Below are 17460 nucleotides of genomic sequence, written 5' to 3' on the forward strand. Positions count from 1 at the left end.
TAATAAACGCTACCTATACAATAGCTAAATGACCATCTTTTTCTTTGAAAGTTGACATTAACAATATTACAAATAGTTCCCATAGAATTTCCGAGAAAAGGTCCTTTTTCACATAATCGAAAATCAGGGGTAGGAATATTAATAATGACTCAGATGTTCATTTTAGGTATAATAATAATAATAATAATTTGTAATAAATAAATAAATAAATAAATAAATAAGGACTGGAATTTTATTCCCTACGCCTCTACTTTAATTTCTCCGATTTCCTACTAATGTCTAATTGTGAGACTTTTCTCCCTAATATTAATACTGTTTGACAATCGGATTTTAATTTATACCAACTTTGATACGAATCGTTTCAGAGAACGGTGTACGGAAGTATCATTATTATTTATCTATTGAGTAGGGGAGAACGGGGGAATTTCGCGCACCTAACGGAAAAGGTTTCAAAAATGTTTCCTATGTAAATGCAAACTTTCACAATTTAACTTCGAAATTTTGCATTTATTTGACGAATCGCTTTGAGAATATATTAAAAATCTGAAATAATAATGTCATTGCGCGAAATTCCCCATGTGCTGGGATAATATCGCGCATGGGATGGGGTAATTCTGCGCAAGTATATATTGAATGAAGCGGGTACTGTTCCAGCATTATTATGCTCCCAAATTCAATAATTTAAAAGTCATTCGAGATTTTATCAATCAATGTTATCTATTTATTTATACGTAGGGTTAATTCCATCTAATGTGTTTTTAGGGTGCGTTTCAAATAAATATTCTATAGCATAGAAATTAAACTATGTAATTTTTTCACAAGTGACAGGTGTATTCATTATTGAAAGTAGTGCAATATAATTTCACGAACTGAATCTCCATGGGCGCCCGCAGAAATTTTTCTCAGGGGGGGCAAAATGAAAATTATTGAAAAACGATAAGGTGTCCTTGATTGTCATTGAAAACCGGAAAATTGTTGTGAATCCATTACTTTCCTTTTTTCTTTGCTCTTTGGATTGATAAAGTTATATTGAGGGTGTTGTGCTGAAAAATGAGGAAATCAAAATCTCAGGGGGGGCCATGGCCCCCCCTGGCCCCCCCCTGCGGGCGCCCATGTGAATCTCCGCTATTCAATTAATGAAATTTTGGATCTTGTCGAACATTCAATTAAAAATATCCACATTCAACTCCGATGAGGGAGAAGATATTTTGGAAGTATGTCGCAAACTTTCTAAGTTTTGGAACAGTTAAAGCATCTAGAAATTCTGAAAAGGATATATTTGAAGTTCTAGATAACCAGATAAATGTGCGTATCAAAAAAAAATTGTTGACGACGACGTTTACTCATATCTGTAATGTGAGAAAAAGTTCGATAATGAAGTTTGAAGCAAAAATTAAAATAGAATTTTTCTAATTCGATTGTTCATACCATTCGATTGTTCCTAAATTGGAGGTGCGAAGAAAAATGATAAATTCCCTGAATAATTTTAAGGAGCAAATGTACTATACATGGGCCCGCAAATGCTATGTTTTCTGGATACAGGGTACCTACGTTTCTTGTAGTCCTACTTTTTTGTGATGCATATAACATTTTATCGAATCTCTTATTGATCCTCTCTACAGATTGGATAAATAAATACCAAAAATTATAATTAATTATTTATCACTGGATCCTATAATAATTTGAATTTTCCTTGGGATTTCTGAAAATTTGTTTGACAAGAAACCGTTAAGTGTAGTTCTGGACCAGAGATTCTTTTCACATTTTTCTAAACAACCAGTGGTTCATCCAAAAGGTCTGGTGAAAAGAAGCGGGCACTCTTCCAGAAAAAATATCACAAAAACTTTAAATTGGAATATCTATGCCAAATTCAAGTTAAATATCTTGTGGGGAGAAGGTGCACCCTCGTTAAGCTAGCAGAAAGACTTTCGAATTTTTGATTTTTATTTTGATTTTGTAGGCTTATTTATTATTACCTTATTCAAAAATTTTTTTTTCTTGAATTGTCGGAGAAATCGCGGGTTCTGCGAGCTTTACGGTTGAGCTAGCGGAACCCAATCGTAACTATACTCCTCAGAATAATTTAAATAACATAATAATTTTAGGCTCTATTCAAACTAATTTATCACCCTATTCCGGCGTTTTGATAAGTAAATACACCTTTGACGACTTGGTATAATCGTTTTGGTGTTTCGCCTCCTGTCAGATTGTGATTATTTCCATAGTAACGTACTTGGACGTTCGCCCAAAAAAAAAAAAGTCAAGCTCACTGAAATGTCATTGAATTTTTTAAAAGGCAGCGCTTTGGTTATAGGTCCATTAATAAATAAGAAATTGAAATTATTTTTCGTGATATAATCATAACGAATACCAGAGTGTAGACTATATATTTCGATTATGCGGACCTTTTCATCTCGTCGTATTTCGGGAAACACCACACGAGTTGCACTCTCGTGTCTCAGTGTTTAATCGAATATTATATATGCTCTTATGACATAATAACTGATCATTCAATGAATATTAAGTGAATATTCAATGATTATTTAGTTAATACTTATTCGAATATTCCAGATTCCACTCAAAAAACCTAGCCACCTATGACTGGAACTTTGTTGATATCTTTAAATAAATAAATATATTTCCGGTGGTTTAAAAAATAATGAGCATTTCACAATTGAAAAAAGATGGAATTGTCATAAATAATATTTTGCTATTAAAGTCATCTAGACTTTCTTCCTCCAATCCATGTTTGAATGCCATTAAAACTGGCACAGAATCTCCATCAATATCACGATATTCCAACATAGCCACCATGCCATCAATTTCCATAGCAGAAAAATATGCATAATTATTCAACAGATTTATTGAATGAACAGGTAATACTGAACACAGTTTACTGTTATCTGATGGATAAATGTAAAAATGTTCGTTATTCTTGGAAAGTCGAGAGTACCCTGGTTTTACCGAAAAAATGGTTACTTATATTTTTATAATCAAATTGTCGTTTGGAAAATCCAGCAATTAGTTCTATTCCATGACAACGTACAAAATACAATAGATCTTTAAGTAGACGCAGTAAAACCTGCGCTGGGACACTACAATCTACATAGACCCATTACAGGTATACAGGTATATGAACCCATTATAGCTATACAGGTATATATTTTTTATTTTCCATTATCTTTCTTACTTTCGTAGAATTTATTTCATTGAAAAAACCAAAGAACCCATATCATACTCATCTTTCCGAATGTATTTTCTATCCGTAGAATCTTATGTTATTATTATTAGAACTCTTTATTGCTAAACTCATATGTTAGAATTCATATTCGATTTGCATTTTTCACGTACTGGCGGTATGAGATTAGGGGAGAGTGGGGCTGGAAGTTCCCGGGGTAAGGTGTTCCGATGGTAATAACTTTTTAACAAAAAGAGATATCAAGAAAATGTAAATTAGGCTATTTTGTGAACCACTGGAAGTTTAAAAAAAATAAAAAGAAACTCTTGTTCAGTACTACACTTTGGTTTGTTATAGTTTTGTCGTATTTGCAATCGATTTCGAGAAAAAAATTCAAACAGCTCTCTATAGCAATTCTCAGGAAAATCCAAATGATTATAAAGATCCAGTTAGGTAGCTGTGATGAATAAATTAATTATAAGTTTTGATACTTATTTACCAACTGTGTAGCGAAGATTAATAAAGATTCGATAAACTGGTTAAGCATCACAAAAAGTAGCACTACAAGAAACACCCTGTATCTCGAAACCAAAGCGTTTGCGGGCTCATGTTTAAGTGCCTTGATACAAAGGGCGGTAAGGCATGCAAAGCTTCGAAAACTAAATGAGATTAAAAACATCTGTTCCGCTGAAAACACTTAGCCTTTGTCAGTAACTAGTTTCGAACGCAGAATCGTAGGAAATTTCCATATGTTAAATGTGTAAACAACTTCCACGTAATTCGAAGTGTTGTTTTTCGTCTTTGTGAAATACATTACATCCCTGATTCAGTTAGGGTAATAGGCAATACCAGTGCCGTATCTAGGGCGTGGCAAAGGTGCACTTGTCACGGGCGCAAGGTCTGCAGGGGCGCCCAAAAATATCAAGAGAAAAAATAATTGGAGCACACATAATAATTCGAAAGATCACAACTCGGTTTTCAAGTATACGCCTCGCAACGAGCAATGACGAGGAATCTGGAAACCAAGGACGGAGATCTTTCTTTTTCTTGGGGGGGGGGGATTCTCGAACAAAATTTTTTTTTACAACAACGTTTACTCATATCTGTAATGTGGGAAAAAAGTTTGATAACGAAGTTGAATCTTAATTACTCAATATTTTTTTTTATTACCAATTCGATTGTTCTCACCTTATACTGGGTTTTCCTAAAAAGGAGTTACGAAGGAAAATATTCCTTAGGATAATTTTAAGAAAAAAAAGTCCTATAAACATGAGACCGCAAACGCTTTGTTTTCGAGATACAGGGTGTTTCTTGTATAGTCATAATTTTTAGTGATGCTTATATTTATTAGTTTATCGAATCTTTATTAATCTTCGCTACAGAATTTGTTGATAAGTACCAGAAGTTATAATCAATTTATTCATCACAGCTTACTAACTGGATTTTTATAATAATTTGGATTTTCCTGAGGATTACCAGAGAGCTGTTTGAATTTTTTTTTCGAAATCGATAGCAGAAACGACAAAACTATAACAAAACAAAAAGTGTTGTACAAGACAAGAGTTTCTTTCCACATTTTTCTATAGAACCAGTGCTTCACCAAAAAATAGTTCTGGTGGAAAGAAGCAGGTACCCTTCCACAAAAAATATCACACTGCAGATTTGCATACAAAATAAGCATATCACAAGCTGAAAACTTTAAATCGGAAGATCTATGCCAATTAAAATTGAATATCTTGTGAAGGATAGGTGATATGAGAAAAAAACTTGAACTTTAACACCGGCATCTCAAAAACAAAGCGTTTGCGTAATCGTGTTAGGACTTTTTTTCCTAAAAGGATCCGAGAAATCTGTCATTTTCATTTGTACCTCCAATTTAGGAACACCGTTCAGATATAATCAATTCAAAACTGATATATTCACAAAAAAAATTGCAATTTGAATGATCCACAATAAATTATATAACACAGCCCAGACAATTTTCAGATGGGAATTACTCAGTTCAGTTCTTTGACAACTACAGTATTGTGACGAAAATTATACAAAAAACTGAAAACAACGGGTAGGTAAGTGTATACCGATGACGAATGCAAAAATCACAGGTAACAAAAAAGGGGCGATGCCGAGAAAACGGATAGATGAAGGAAAATAATAAACCTCGGACAAAGACGAGCTGAAATGCAATTAATGTACTCATTTTGAAAGCGATAATAAACTCATAAACGGTAAAGGGGTCCGATTTTTTACTGACGTGTCGATTTCAAAGGAAAGAAAAATGATTATTATTATTGGTTCATTTGATGGAGAAATTTTCGTTATTCGTATTCGCGATATTTCTAGAATTTTATATTTTGAAAATCTTGGGGTGGGGTAATCACACCCAGTACCTCCCCATTTCTACGCTCTTGGATTGAAAAAAATGTTGACGAAAAAATGGAATACTTACACTTTGAATTAATTAACCTTTGTTTTAGAGTCTAAATCAGACTCCTCCATCAGACAAACTCTTAAAATGTTCAGAATTTGTCAACACAGAGAGACATATTGGTCTATCTCATTATAAAATTTTTCACTGTCAATTCATTTTTCAGTAAATTCATCAAATATGTACGATCTACTCCTATTATAGGGAATAAATATCACTATTCTTTACCTCTATAAAGCGGTTTAGGTCTATATCATCTTGTAGGGGAGAGTTGGATAATACCGCGGGGTTGATAATTCCGCGCTTCAGTATTATTCAAAAACTATTCACTTTTTCTTTGATGTAGTGTGTATACATCAAAGCTGGACATGCCTACATCCTTCTCCGCGCAATGCCATCACGGTCCCTGAAACGACGAAAATAGCACGCCCTGTAGAAGTTTTTTTCGTCACTCCTTATAATTTTTCGCGTACTTTCAGTAAGAGGTAAGTAATACTGTATTTATATTGTAATACTTTGATACTATAAATTTCTAATGCTTGTACACTGTAGAATTATTGACCGAATACTTTTTTACGTACTATAATATTTCCCATAAAATTTTGAGCTTAAAAAATAAAATTATCAAGTTTGATTATTCCGCGCCGGGGCGCGATATTATCAATCCGTAAAATATGAAGTCTGTACTTGAGGCTATTCGAAACGGAAATAAAATAAAGACATCTGCTAGAAACTTCAGACGAAAATTTACTTAGACTTCATGTTATAAAAAAATATTTACGTTTTGTTGTCATATAGACTTTAAGTTTCCATCAATACTTATTGCGTGATATTTTATATACTGATTTAATTTTGAGAAGAAGATTCGGCTCTCCCTATCTTCACGCAGGAAAATTACTCAGAAAGATATCAATTTTTTTATTATTAGATACTTTTGTTACTTACCCATTCGCGAGCAAATAATGTGGGCACGATTTTGTCAAACCTGGGCACGATAATATCGAATCAGTTCGATAATACCGCGCCTCTATTTTTTTTTATAAATTGACAATAAATACTTTTTGATTAAATTTCAGAAGTTTTTGTTATGCGGTTATTGTACCTGAATAAATGTCCTACTAATTACTCAATGTTGTTTCTTTCAATATCAAATAGTTTCCTAATTATAGGTCCAAGTCCTTAGGGGCTCGGTATTATCCAACTCTCCCGTAAGTCGAATTTAATCAAGAATGAATTGTATAACTCGAACTACGCCTATGTCGAACTATACGTAACTCAACGAAAAATCTTGCTCCCGTGGTGTTTCGAGTAATACGAGTTAACTCTTAACTGCATTAATTATCATATTTGATATATCGTATTTTTAATACTGCTAGGGACATCTATGAGCGAGTGTACGAATTTTATGACGTTACTCATTGGAGACAGTAATTCGGATATAGTGAAATGATTTGCAACATTAATCGCAATTTCTCTTAATTCTGGTGGTGTTAAATCGATTTCGTCAGACATAACTAACGAATTTAATGAGTAATTGTAAATTATTTCAAAATTCTAAACGTACGATTCATATCCAAATTTCGTAATCTGTCAATGTTCGTAACAGTCACACCAACTGCAATGATACAATACAAATGTCACTAGGATATTCAATCTAAATTTTTCATTTAATTTCGACAATAATTCACAAAACTTGACTGAAATAGAGAAAATATCGTCTAATACTCGTTGCAGAAGGCAATTCCAACACTCATGCGTTCGAATTTCGCATTCGTGTTAGAATAGAAGCCCATTCTGCAACTTGTTTTAGAATATAGTCCGTTCAGGAATTATTGACATCCCGGGTGGCTGGTGGAAAATCGAAATTAAGTTGGTAATGGCTCATTCGATCAGTAACATTTTGAATTGCAGATTTCGGGTTGGCATTGGAAATGTCATTGACAGGAGGTTAGATTATTCAGTTTGTTTGTATTATTGGTTTTGATCCAAGAAATTTTGAAACTAAAAAGTTGTATCAATTTCAAACACACATTGATTAGTTTATTTGAGTATTTCTCACAGTACTGTTTGAAAAAAGAAGGCAAGTCATTACAGCCTGGATTATTAGAGGAAGAAAATCTGTGAAATACGATTTCACCTTCAAAGAATCATTGAATGATTTGATCGTTACCAACAGCAACCAATATATCAGTCTGGATAAAATTTGACCAAAAAGCATCTGAATTTCAATAAATCAAAGACAACATTACATAAAATTTATTGGTCACAAGTTCAAAACAGTAAATAAAAGGAAAATTCTTATTGATAAACAGAAAAATATAATAAGTTGAGTACGATTTTATGGTGAATACGTCAGAGGAAAGAAAATATAGAGGTGCCTTATAGCATTTGTTGACATCGCTATAACATTTTTGTTTACAAACACTTATAATGTACTGCGTTGCCATTCTGAGGAAGAAGTAAACTTTTCTCCGTTCTGTGGCATAGATGTTTTGCGAATATTGTGGGGATTTGGCAACACGGTTCTGTTGTTGTTATTGCACGTGACAACTAGAGGGACGTTAAGGGTTAACTGTTCATTTTAATTTCACGTTTGTAATCGTCGTTATTTTATACAAGTTTGTGAATTTAAAGTTACATATTGTTAATTTTAATCATGGTAAAACCTCGAAAAACATGTATAGTGTGTAAAACATCCGGAAATGAAAACCTAACCTATCATAGGTAAGTTCACGTTTTGAGTCCATAGGCGTAGAATATATCTCGTCTAAAAAATTCGATCCATTCTTTAACGATTTCCTAAAAATTTTCTTGTTTTATGTGCGAATCTATACGCATCTCTAATATCTATCCTATTCATGAAGTAAAATTTAACCATAAGAGACACTAGAATGAAGTGTAATCTGAATAATGTGAAATTGTAATGCAGTGCCAACTGTGGAATTTTTTCTAAAAAGTATGTCAGTAGATTTTTGATAGATTTCTGAACGATGATGGTAGATTTTTAGTAGATAACTCCAAAACCAGTAATCAGTAGAAAGAAAGAATTAGAAGAACGATTCCGTTGAAGGAGAGGCTCATTGATCATTTCGGACAGAGGAACTGTTTTTTTGATTATCATACATAATTGTTTTTCAAGCCAATTGACCTTATTGATTCCTTCAACCCAAAAAGAAAAATTATGAAGCTGTCATACTTATCGAAATTGTAATAAATCATGTGTTAAAACTTCTTAGTGTTATAACTGTGTCTTCTCCCCAATGCATTATGAATCAAATTTGAAACAAATGAATTCCCCCTTTATTTTTGAGAAAAAAAGTTAGTATGAATTTTTTTAACTTACAACTTCTGTTGTGTCGGCAGCACACAATTGCACTTTTCTGTATTGTGGGTTGCTGACTCATAAAACGCTTTGAAAATATTGGCAATATGAGCCAATATGGAACGAGCGGTTTTTTATAACAGCAAAAACATTATTATTAATTGGAACTGTTAATGTTACTTTCTTGTTCTCCGCATATTTCGTCGCTATAAACAATAGTATTCGCATTATCGCTAATTTCGATAAGTTTATTAACTTCGCTGTGTGTGGCAAATTAATTCAAGTGTTAGTAACTGATAGAGACAGTAATTAGTTATAAGGTTCAAGAATATCAAGTGCATGACAACTGGTGTGCCATCATTGAGGGATCCCTCCTGGCCTACGAAAGAAAAGGAAGCCCCCAAAATCATCACGGCCCATTTGGAGTTGGTAAGAGCTTTTATATTCAGTTTCTCATTAGCGGAAAATCTGTGAATTGTTTTTGCCATCGCAACATCTATAATAAAAATACAGTCCATACTCGCTCTACTTATTAAATACAGTGAAGAGCTAACAACTTCTTTCTCTTTTGCAGTCAGGCTATAAATTAGCCTTTTACTGCTCCATCTCAATATAATTCACCTCTGGTGAGCTATTTTGATCTGCTCTAGCAGGTGGCAAAGTTTGTGTAATCATTACACAATCTCTGTGCCAGTAAGGGTTTGGCTCTAATACACACTTCCTAGAGAAGTGCCATCTTCGGTCGTTTGTGTTTCCTAGGAGCCGAACATGCGTAACACATGACCGGCCGGATGGTGGACTTATAAAGAAGAAGCTTGTTGGAAAGAGACATTTTTGTGCTTTTGCAAAGTAGCGGTTGCAACGCTGCCGCTGTTGTCTTTCCCCTTCGTCACAGCTGATGTGACGTGTTGGTTCCAAGTGAGTTTTTTGTCAAGTATCACTCCCAGATACTTGGCCTCGTTTTTCCATTACAATCCTCCTACCGAACATTACGACGAGTCCGATGGGATCTATTTTCTTTCGGCTAAAAAAAACTGCTTTGATCTTCTCAGGGTTTCTTGTAGGTACTTCGTTGCCATTTTGGGACACCAAGAACTGGCAAGAAAGGCGGTATCGTCAGCGTAAAGTGCCATGGAGTTTTTCACCGTTTTTGGCATTTCGGATACATATATTGTGAAAAATATTCCTCGTAAACCGTGAATCGGCGGGGTTGGTTTCCTATCTGAGTGCAGTGCTTTGGCCATCCGCCAAACACTGTTGTCTTCTGTGGAAAGAGAAAGTAGTTTCTCTTCCCAACTATCATTCCGGACCTTTCTGAGAGCCTCCTTTTGACTCTATCGTTGAGCTAGAGTGCTTCTCTCTGATAAGCTCCGCCATCAATAGGTTATTACCACCAATAACACCCAAGAATCGCTCGAATTTCATGTTTTCTATTTTCAGCTGTTTGAAATGCAGGAATAAGAAAAAACCTTCTAATTTTACACAGACATCCTAAAGGACTAATGAACACGTAGGTACCTTTCATTTTGCAAACACAGAACCTTTCAGAAACTATAATTGATCATTTCAAAGAGCGATTTAACGAGCACACATATATAGGTATTAAATATGAATAACAAATATTAATCGCTCATTGAAATGATCAATTATAGTTTCTGAAACGTTTATTTGTGATTGCAAAGTGATAGATACTTACGTATCAATTAGTCCTTCAGAAAGTATGTGTGAAATTAGCTGCCTTATATTATTCATTCGGTACCTGCATTTGTCCGATTTATTGTTACGTGAATATTGGCATTTTTTCGATATTCCGCTTGAATTATATATTTATTTGAAGTACCTATATGTATTCGGTAATGATTGATTGCAAGTACTGACTTTGTTTTAAAGGTAAAAAAACCTGACCCGCCACCTCTTGTCCACATGTTTTTGGATAAGAACAAGATCTATGTTAAAACTGTCGAAATCAAAATCAGGATAGATATTTTTCAGGGGGACACGCAGAGTCTCTTCTGGTTTTGTTTGGCGCTAAACCTACTGAGAAGCCAGTTAGATACATCGACGACCTCAAGCTCTACTCCGCTAACGACGAGCAATTGGGAAATGTGGTAGCGTTCTTTGAGGCTATCGGAATGAAGCCGGGGAAAGATGAATGTGCCGTGGTTCAGGCGAAGAGAGAAGTCAAGTACAATTAATAGGGGACAGATCTGGTCGGCACGCAGAACTTGACGATACAAGAATGCCAGAGTCTTTCATCTTCCTCAGAGCACATCAAGCCCTAAGATCCCTGAAATGAAATGAAGAACATTTTCAAGGCAAAATTTGTAAAAAAAATTTTTGTAGTCTCATTCTAAAATAAATTGAAGGACAACAATCAATACGGTAAGGCCTTTCGGTTTCAAGGTGGACAGAGAAATGGGGAATCAGAAAAATTGGAGAACAAGATGAATATTTCAAATTTGATCGATAATTTTTGAAGGTCCTGAGAAGGACCGATTAGTTAGACGAACCATTCTCATCACAACAGTAATTTTTATATTCACTTCTTCTTCTTCAAAGGTGCTGCTTTTTTCGGAGTTGCCACAGACTTGACTGATTTGGGTTTTGGAGCTTTCGGTTTCTTAGTTGGCGATTTCGCAATCTTCTTAGCTTTAGAAGGGGATTTGGCGGCTTTGGGGCTCTTCTTCTCGGTTGTTGCAACTGCTTTCTTCGTTTTCGTTACAGCGGCTTGTTTTTTGGCAACAGTAGACTTCTTTTTCTTCTTGTCGGTCACCACAGCTGATGCCGAAGTGGATTTTTTAAGATCATCTTTGGACTTGGAGGTGGCTTTTTTAATCACTTTCTTCTGGGATCCCGATGTCGAACCACCAGCTGCCAATTTGAACGAACCAGATGCGCCTTTTCCTTTTGTCTGAACTAAAGATCCAGATTGCACAGCTGATTTGAGGTATTTCTTAATGAAAGGAGCCAACTTTTCCGAATCTACTTTATAGTTGGAAGCTATAAATTTCTTGATGGCCTGCAATGACGATCCACTTCTTTCTTTCAAATCTTTGATGGCGTTATTAACCATCTCTGAAGTCGGAGGATGGTTGGGTTTGGCCTGTTTCGCGGTCGCAGTCTTTTTCTCGGATTTCTTCGCAGTTTTCGCACCGATTGGAACGGACGCACCGCTTTGTTGCACCTCTGTATCGGCAGAAGACATTATCGTGATAATTGATGAAATCGTTACACGGTATATATATTTATCTATATATGTATATATGTATATATATCAACAACGTTAGATACACTTTCTGCAGGAAAAATACTGAAAATTAATGCATTAAAACTGAAGTCGACGGAACTTTGGCTAGAAATGTATGAATATGAGGATTATTTCGAGCAAAATGCTCAATTGATCAATCCTTGAAATTTCCGAATGGAAAAATCAAAAATAGAAAATTTCTGCACCATATCGTCTAGAAATATTCCCGGAAAATTTCCCATAATCGATAATAAACGACATTCGAACGAAGGAATGTGAATTCCGGTATAAAACGCTATCGTTAACAAAGGTGGTCCTTCGAGCCAGAGTATTGGCCTCAGTTTTCTCCATGTAATTTGATTAATAGGAAATATAATCAATTGTATTTCAGGGAACGTAAATTGTTCGAATTTTCATTAATTCAAAGCATACTTGATATAATCGATAACTTTCCTACAATTAGGGTTATTATAGTTCTGAAAGTGGCGAGTCGGTAGGGTGATCTAGTGTGGATGAATCTTCTAACTGTTCAATGAAGACAATTTTAAATCAACTCGTGAGAAATAACAGACAGGAAAGGATAATAATCGTATTTTGGAGCAGGCTGGAAATGTAGCTGATTGTTCATAAATTCATAGAAAAGCTTTTCCGCTACATAATGCCGTAATACAAAAGAGCGTTCGGAAAAAGTAGTCAATCTAATATGAAAACTCGATTAATGTTAGACACGCACTAACGGATGAATTACCTGAAGAACGGACCAGGAGGTAATCATACAAATTAATAGTTTGAAAAAAAAAGGATAATATAAAATCTCCATAAAAAAAAACAATTTGAAATCCCATACTGGAAGCAGGAATCAGCGAATGATATAAATGGGAACCAGCGATATCGTGCAAACAAAACTATATTACCTCATTTAATTAAGATATCAAATAATTCAGTAAGTAAACTACTTTTAATAATTCAAGTGAAATACTAAATTGTTAATTCTGCACTTCAAACATGTGAAACTTAATTAACACGGGAGAGTATAAATCTCAAGTATAATATTGTCAGTCCAATGGGCACTGGAAGAATGTCTAGGTAAAGTTGCTTCACCCTCCACTCATTATTATTATCATATTATAATAATATTGTATTATAATTATATTATAATGGATATGGAATGTCTTGATGATGAGTCTGATAACTCACTGGCAGATTGAATGGTCATAGAATCGAAAGTATAAATTTCCATCAACTCGTCATTAAGCTGAACGATGAAGAGAGCCTGAAATGTTTATGATGATGAGTACATACTGGCAGATTTAATTTTTATTGTTATTAACGGTCATAATAGTGCCGTAATGTAATTTTCCATAAATCTGTTATTGAAGAAAAGAAGAAAGAAAGAGGTGAGCAATGAAGAATTTTTGCTGGTTTATGCAATGGTATTGTTGATCGGAGTCATGTAATATACAGCGAAAACAAGATCCCTATATGAAGAATAAGGAATATAGTTCAAAAAGCATTAATACAAGGATGTGCCACGTCCCCGACACTTGTTAACAATATAGAACAGAAATGAACATCTGAACACGCTGAGAGGTTTTGGTGAGCAGTTTGCATGTAATATTTTTGGCAGACGCTCTATTGTAAGATTCACTACTAATGATGTTATATTTAAGTGAAAGCAATTAATATGATTAATACCGGCACCACTGACATCATCAGCATATTTAATGGCCTAATATATATATATATATATATATATATATATATATATATATATATATATATATATATATATATATATATGAACCCAGCGGTTCATATTTGACACCCTTATGAGAGATAAGTTCAACGGTTGATATATATGTTTTTTCTTTGTAAATATAATATGGATTGTACCGTGTGTGAAATATTGTGCAATGCGGGATAGGAATGAGAAAATTGGCTTCTCGATTAGAAAATGTGTGATCTCGTTATACGCGGAGGGGATTAACTTAGCGAGAATTATCAACTCAAACGGGTGGGATGAACGGAACTTCTTCTTCTTGATAGTGCCAATCCGTTATCGGATATTGGAGACCATTCTGGCTATTGTGACCTTATTCACTGCTGCACGAAACAGTCCAATTGTTGTTTCCCAGAACCAGACTCTCAAATTTCAGAGCCACGAAATTCTCCTCCTGCCGGGACCACTCCTTCCCCCAACCATGCCTGCTGTATTAGGGGTTGTCCATTAATCACGTGATCTTTTTTTAGCATTTTTTAAACCCCCCTCACCCATTGGTGATACGTAGTGAGGTTTAAGACCACCCCCCCTCCCCCTTCGCAACATCACGTGTATTTTTAGTACCTACAACGAATCTTAAAATTTTCTGAATATTATCTTAATTTAAATACAGGTATAAACTATAATCTTTCTTCTGAAATTAAGGACCATAATAAAAATGTCCACACCAGGTTGCAAGTTTTTTTTGATTGCCATAACAATAATAATAAACGAAAAGTGTAATCATAGGAAAAACATGTATTGTACTAGTACATGAATATATTTAATAAGAAGTCGTATTTTGGTCTTCTTGTTCAGGTCGTGAATCGTGAAAAGTTTTTTCATTTTAATGAAAGCTGCTCTTGCCTTTTCAATCCTACAGCGGATTTCCCTTGAATGATCCCATGCCGAGGTACGAAATTGTTTCGACTCTCTACCATTCTGTTGTCGATGTAAAGTTGATGAACGGAACGCGCAGAAGAAATAATTATATATCTTATCGCCGCCTACCGTCATCGATTCTGTGAAAATATTTTATGGAATAATTTATATATGCCCATTTCTTAATTTGTTCAAATTGATAAAATAAGGTGGCAATAAAATTTGGATAAGAAATTTTCCTCCTAGAGCACTACTAACTAAATGCTTATAAACTTGAATAGACAACACTTTTGTTTGTCCTCGGAATATTTATATATTTTGTGATCGTATGGTCACAGCAATTCCAAGTAAAAAAAAATTAATAAATAATATTTATAGTTGGGTGAATGAAAATGTTAGCTGTTTACCCTTAACGGTGAATTCCAAAAGAATTATCTCGTCATTGTAATTTGGTTGCCCATCTCACGGACAGGTTTAGCCTTTGTGGGAATTTTGTTTGCTTTCGGATTGTATGATATTTGTGTAATGGAAAAAACGAAGAAACGTTAACTTTGTGGTCCTGAAAAGGACCGATAGCAATATTTCGATGGTGAAATTTAACCTCCGAAACCGTACAACGTACGACCTTGGCGTTTCAAAGCATATACGACGTCCATTGCTGTTACAGTCTTCCTTTTTGCGTGTTCGGTGTAAGTTACAGCGTCTCTAATAACGTTTTCTAGGAATACCTTAAGTACACCTCTAGTTTCTTCGTAAATCAAACCAGAGATACGTTTCACCCCTCCGCGGCGGGCCAATCTTCTGATAGCCGGCTTTGTGATTCCTTGGATATTGTCTCGTAGAACTTTCCTGTGACGCTTAGCGCCACCTTTTCCCAAACCCTTACCACCTTTGCCTCTGCCAGTCATTTTTCCGTTAACGATTACAATAACAAGAATTAAGTAAAGGTTTTACCGTAAAATACGGCTTTTATACCATCACAGTTTTCCCCACCACTAGATCTACACGACCAACCAATGATATTGCGAGAATGTGCAGTGGAACCGCCTACCTATTCCGCTATAAATAGATGAATCTAAGATTTACCTCAACTAGTTTATACCCATACTCGAGATGGCCCGTACGAAGCAAACGGCAAGAAAATCCACTGGCGGAAAGGCACCGCGTAAGCAACTTGCCACAAAAGCGGCACGTAAAAGTGCACCCGCTACGGGTGGCGTAAAAAAACCTCATCGTTACCGTCCAGGTACCGTAGCTCTTCGTGAGATCCGTCGTTATCAGAAAAGTACCGAGCTGTTGATTCGCAAACTTCCTTTCCAAAGGTTAGTGCGCGAAATTGCCCAAGACTTCAAGACCGATCTCCGTTTCCAGAGCTCCGCCGTGATGGCCCTTCAAGAAGCTAGCGAAGCTTATCTGGTCGGTCTATTCGAAGATACAAATTTATGTGCCATTCACGCCAAGAGAGTAACCATTATGCCGAAGGACATTCAACTTGCTCGACGTATCCGTGGCGAACGTGCTTAAGCATCTTTTTCACAAAGTTTAAAATCGGTTCTTTTCAGAACCACAACTTTTTTTTTACATTTATACAATTGATTGCTTTCTTATAAGGTATCCCAAATTAAAGATCCGATATCAATAGTGCAATATAACCTTACTTAATTTCTTCCAACAAAATGCGTTACGAATTTCAATTTTGATTATGGATATCAGTCTTTTGATATCCTCTATATCTTGGCGCAATAGCTTATTTTAAGCTGGAAGCAAATTATGCCGTCTCATTTCCAATTCGATCATTCAACTGCAAAAGATTCTGATGACCAGCATTAGAGAGAAGCGATACCGTGATTTCTAGATCACGTTGTGAAACGTGAACGTTACTTTATGATATCAGTGAAATTAAAGCGTGACGTGATCACTGTTTAGGTTGCTTGTTAATAATATTTGTATGAATCACCCAAACCTGGGTTCGATTATATTTGCAACTCGAATTGGTCACTCATTCAAAGCAAAATTGTTATGAAAACATCCATTTTTCTTACATATTCAACTCTTTTCCTTATTTCAGATTTAGTTAGGAACGTAACAGAAGGATATCGACTTTTCAAATGTTTCCTCAAATTTGAAGAGGTGATTTTGAAAGATAATTTCAACTTGCATAAATTACAAGTAGCATAATTTACATCAACTTTTGTGAAGAAAGCCCAAAGATTGCTGGTCTTTCGCCTGTTATTATTCTTTCGCCTATTATTATTATGTCGCTGACGTGTTTTCGTTTATTTTTTCTAATACAGAGTACCATTTATTGCTTCGGTCGACAACTTCAATATAGAAAGAATTTCTTTGGGGTTGTTTATCAAAGATAAGCATAAAATTAGAATTTTATTGCCACCACCAATTATGCAGTAATGCAGTAGTTATTAGTTTGCAGCAAGTATTTATTGTTTAACTAGTTCTACAAAAATACTTCCTACAGCATGCAAAGTTGCCTACGATGCTGGGATTGTCATAAAAATATGCAATTATGTTAGTCGAAAAAGGTTCCGAAGCAATAAAAACATCAGGCTGCCTTCATAATTTACGATTGCAACGGACGATGATATGCCCTGAAAAGATCTGTGAAATGTTCAAACTGTGATCCCGTCAC

General features: G+C 35.0%; 3 protein-coding genes across 3 annotated transcripts; 1 reads left to right on the forward strand and 2 right to left on the reverse strand.

Moving 5' to 3' along the window:
- Positions 1-1166: 1166 nt before the first annotated feature.
- Positions 1167-12086, reverse strand: LOC123675403 (histone H1B-like). The gene is made up of 2 exons (XM_045610756.1): positions 11572-12086; positions 1167-1264 (listed from the first exon to the last, which is right to left on the reverse strand). Exons 1-2 carry the CDS (start codon positions 11996-11998, stop codon positions 1167-1169), a joined length of 525 nt encoding a protein of 174 aa, XP_045466712.1. The 5' UTR covers positions 11999-12086.
- A 3277-nt stretch (positions 12087-15363) lies between these two features.
- Positions 15364-15736, reverse strand: LOC123675404 (histone H4-like; the record flags this gene model as incomplete). The annotated part of the gene is made up of 1 exon (XM_045610757.1): positions 15364-15736. A coding segment is annotated over one exon (327 nt), but the record flags the coding sequence as incomplete, so codon positions are not given.
- A 190-nt stretch (positions 15737-15926) lies between these two features.
- LOC123675405 (histone H3) lies at positions 15927-16337 on the forward strand. The gene has a single exon (XM_045610758.1). The coding sequence runs from the start codon at positions 15927-15929 to the stop codon at positions 16335-16337; it is 411 nt and encodes a 136-aa protein (XP_045466714.1).
- Positions 16338-17460: the final 1123 nt, after the last annotated feature.

The sequence above is a fragment of the Harmonia axyridis genome, chromosome 3 (genome assembly GCF_914767665.1).
Source record: "Harmonia axyridis chromosome 3, icHarAxyr1.1, whole genome shotgun sequence".
Taxonomy (NCBI): Eukaryota; Metazoa; Arthropoda; class Insecta; order Coleoptera; family Coccinellidae; genus Harmonia; species Harmonia axyridis.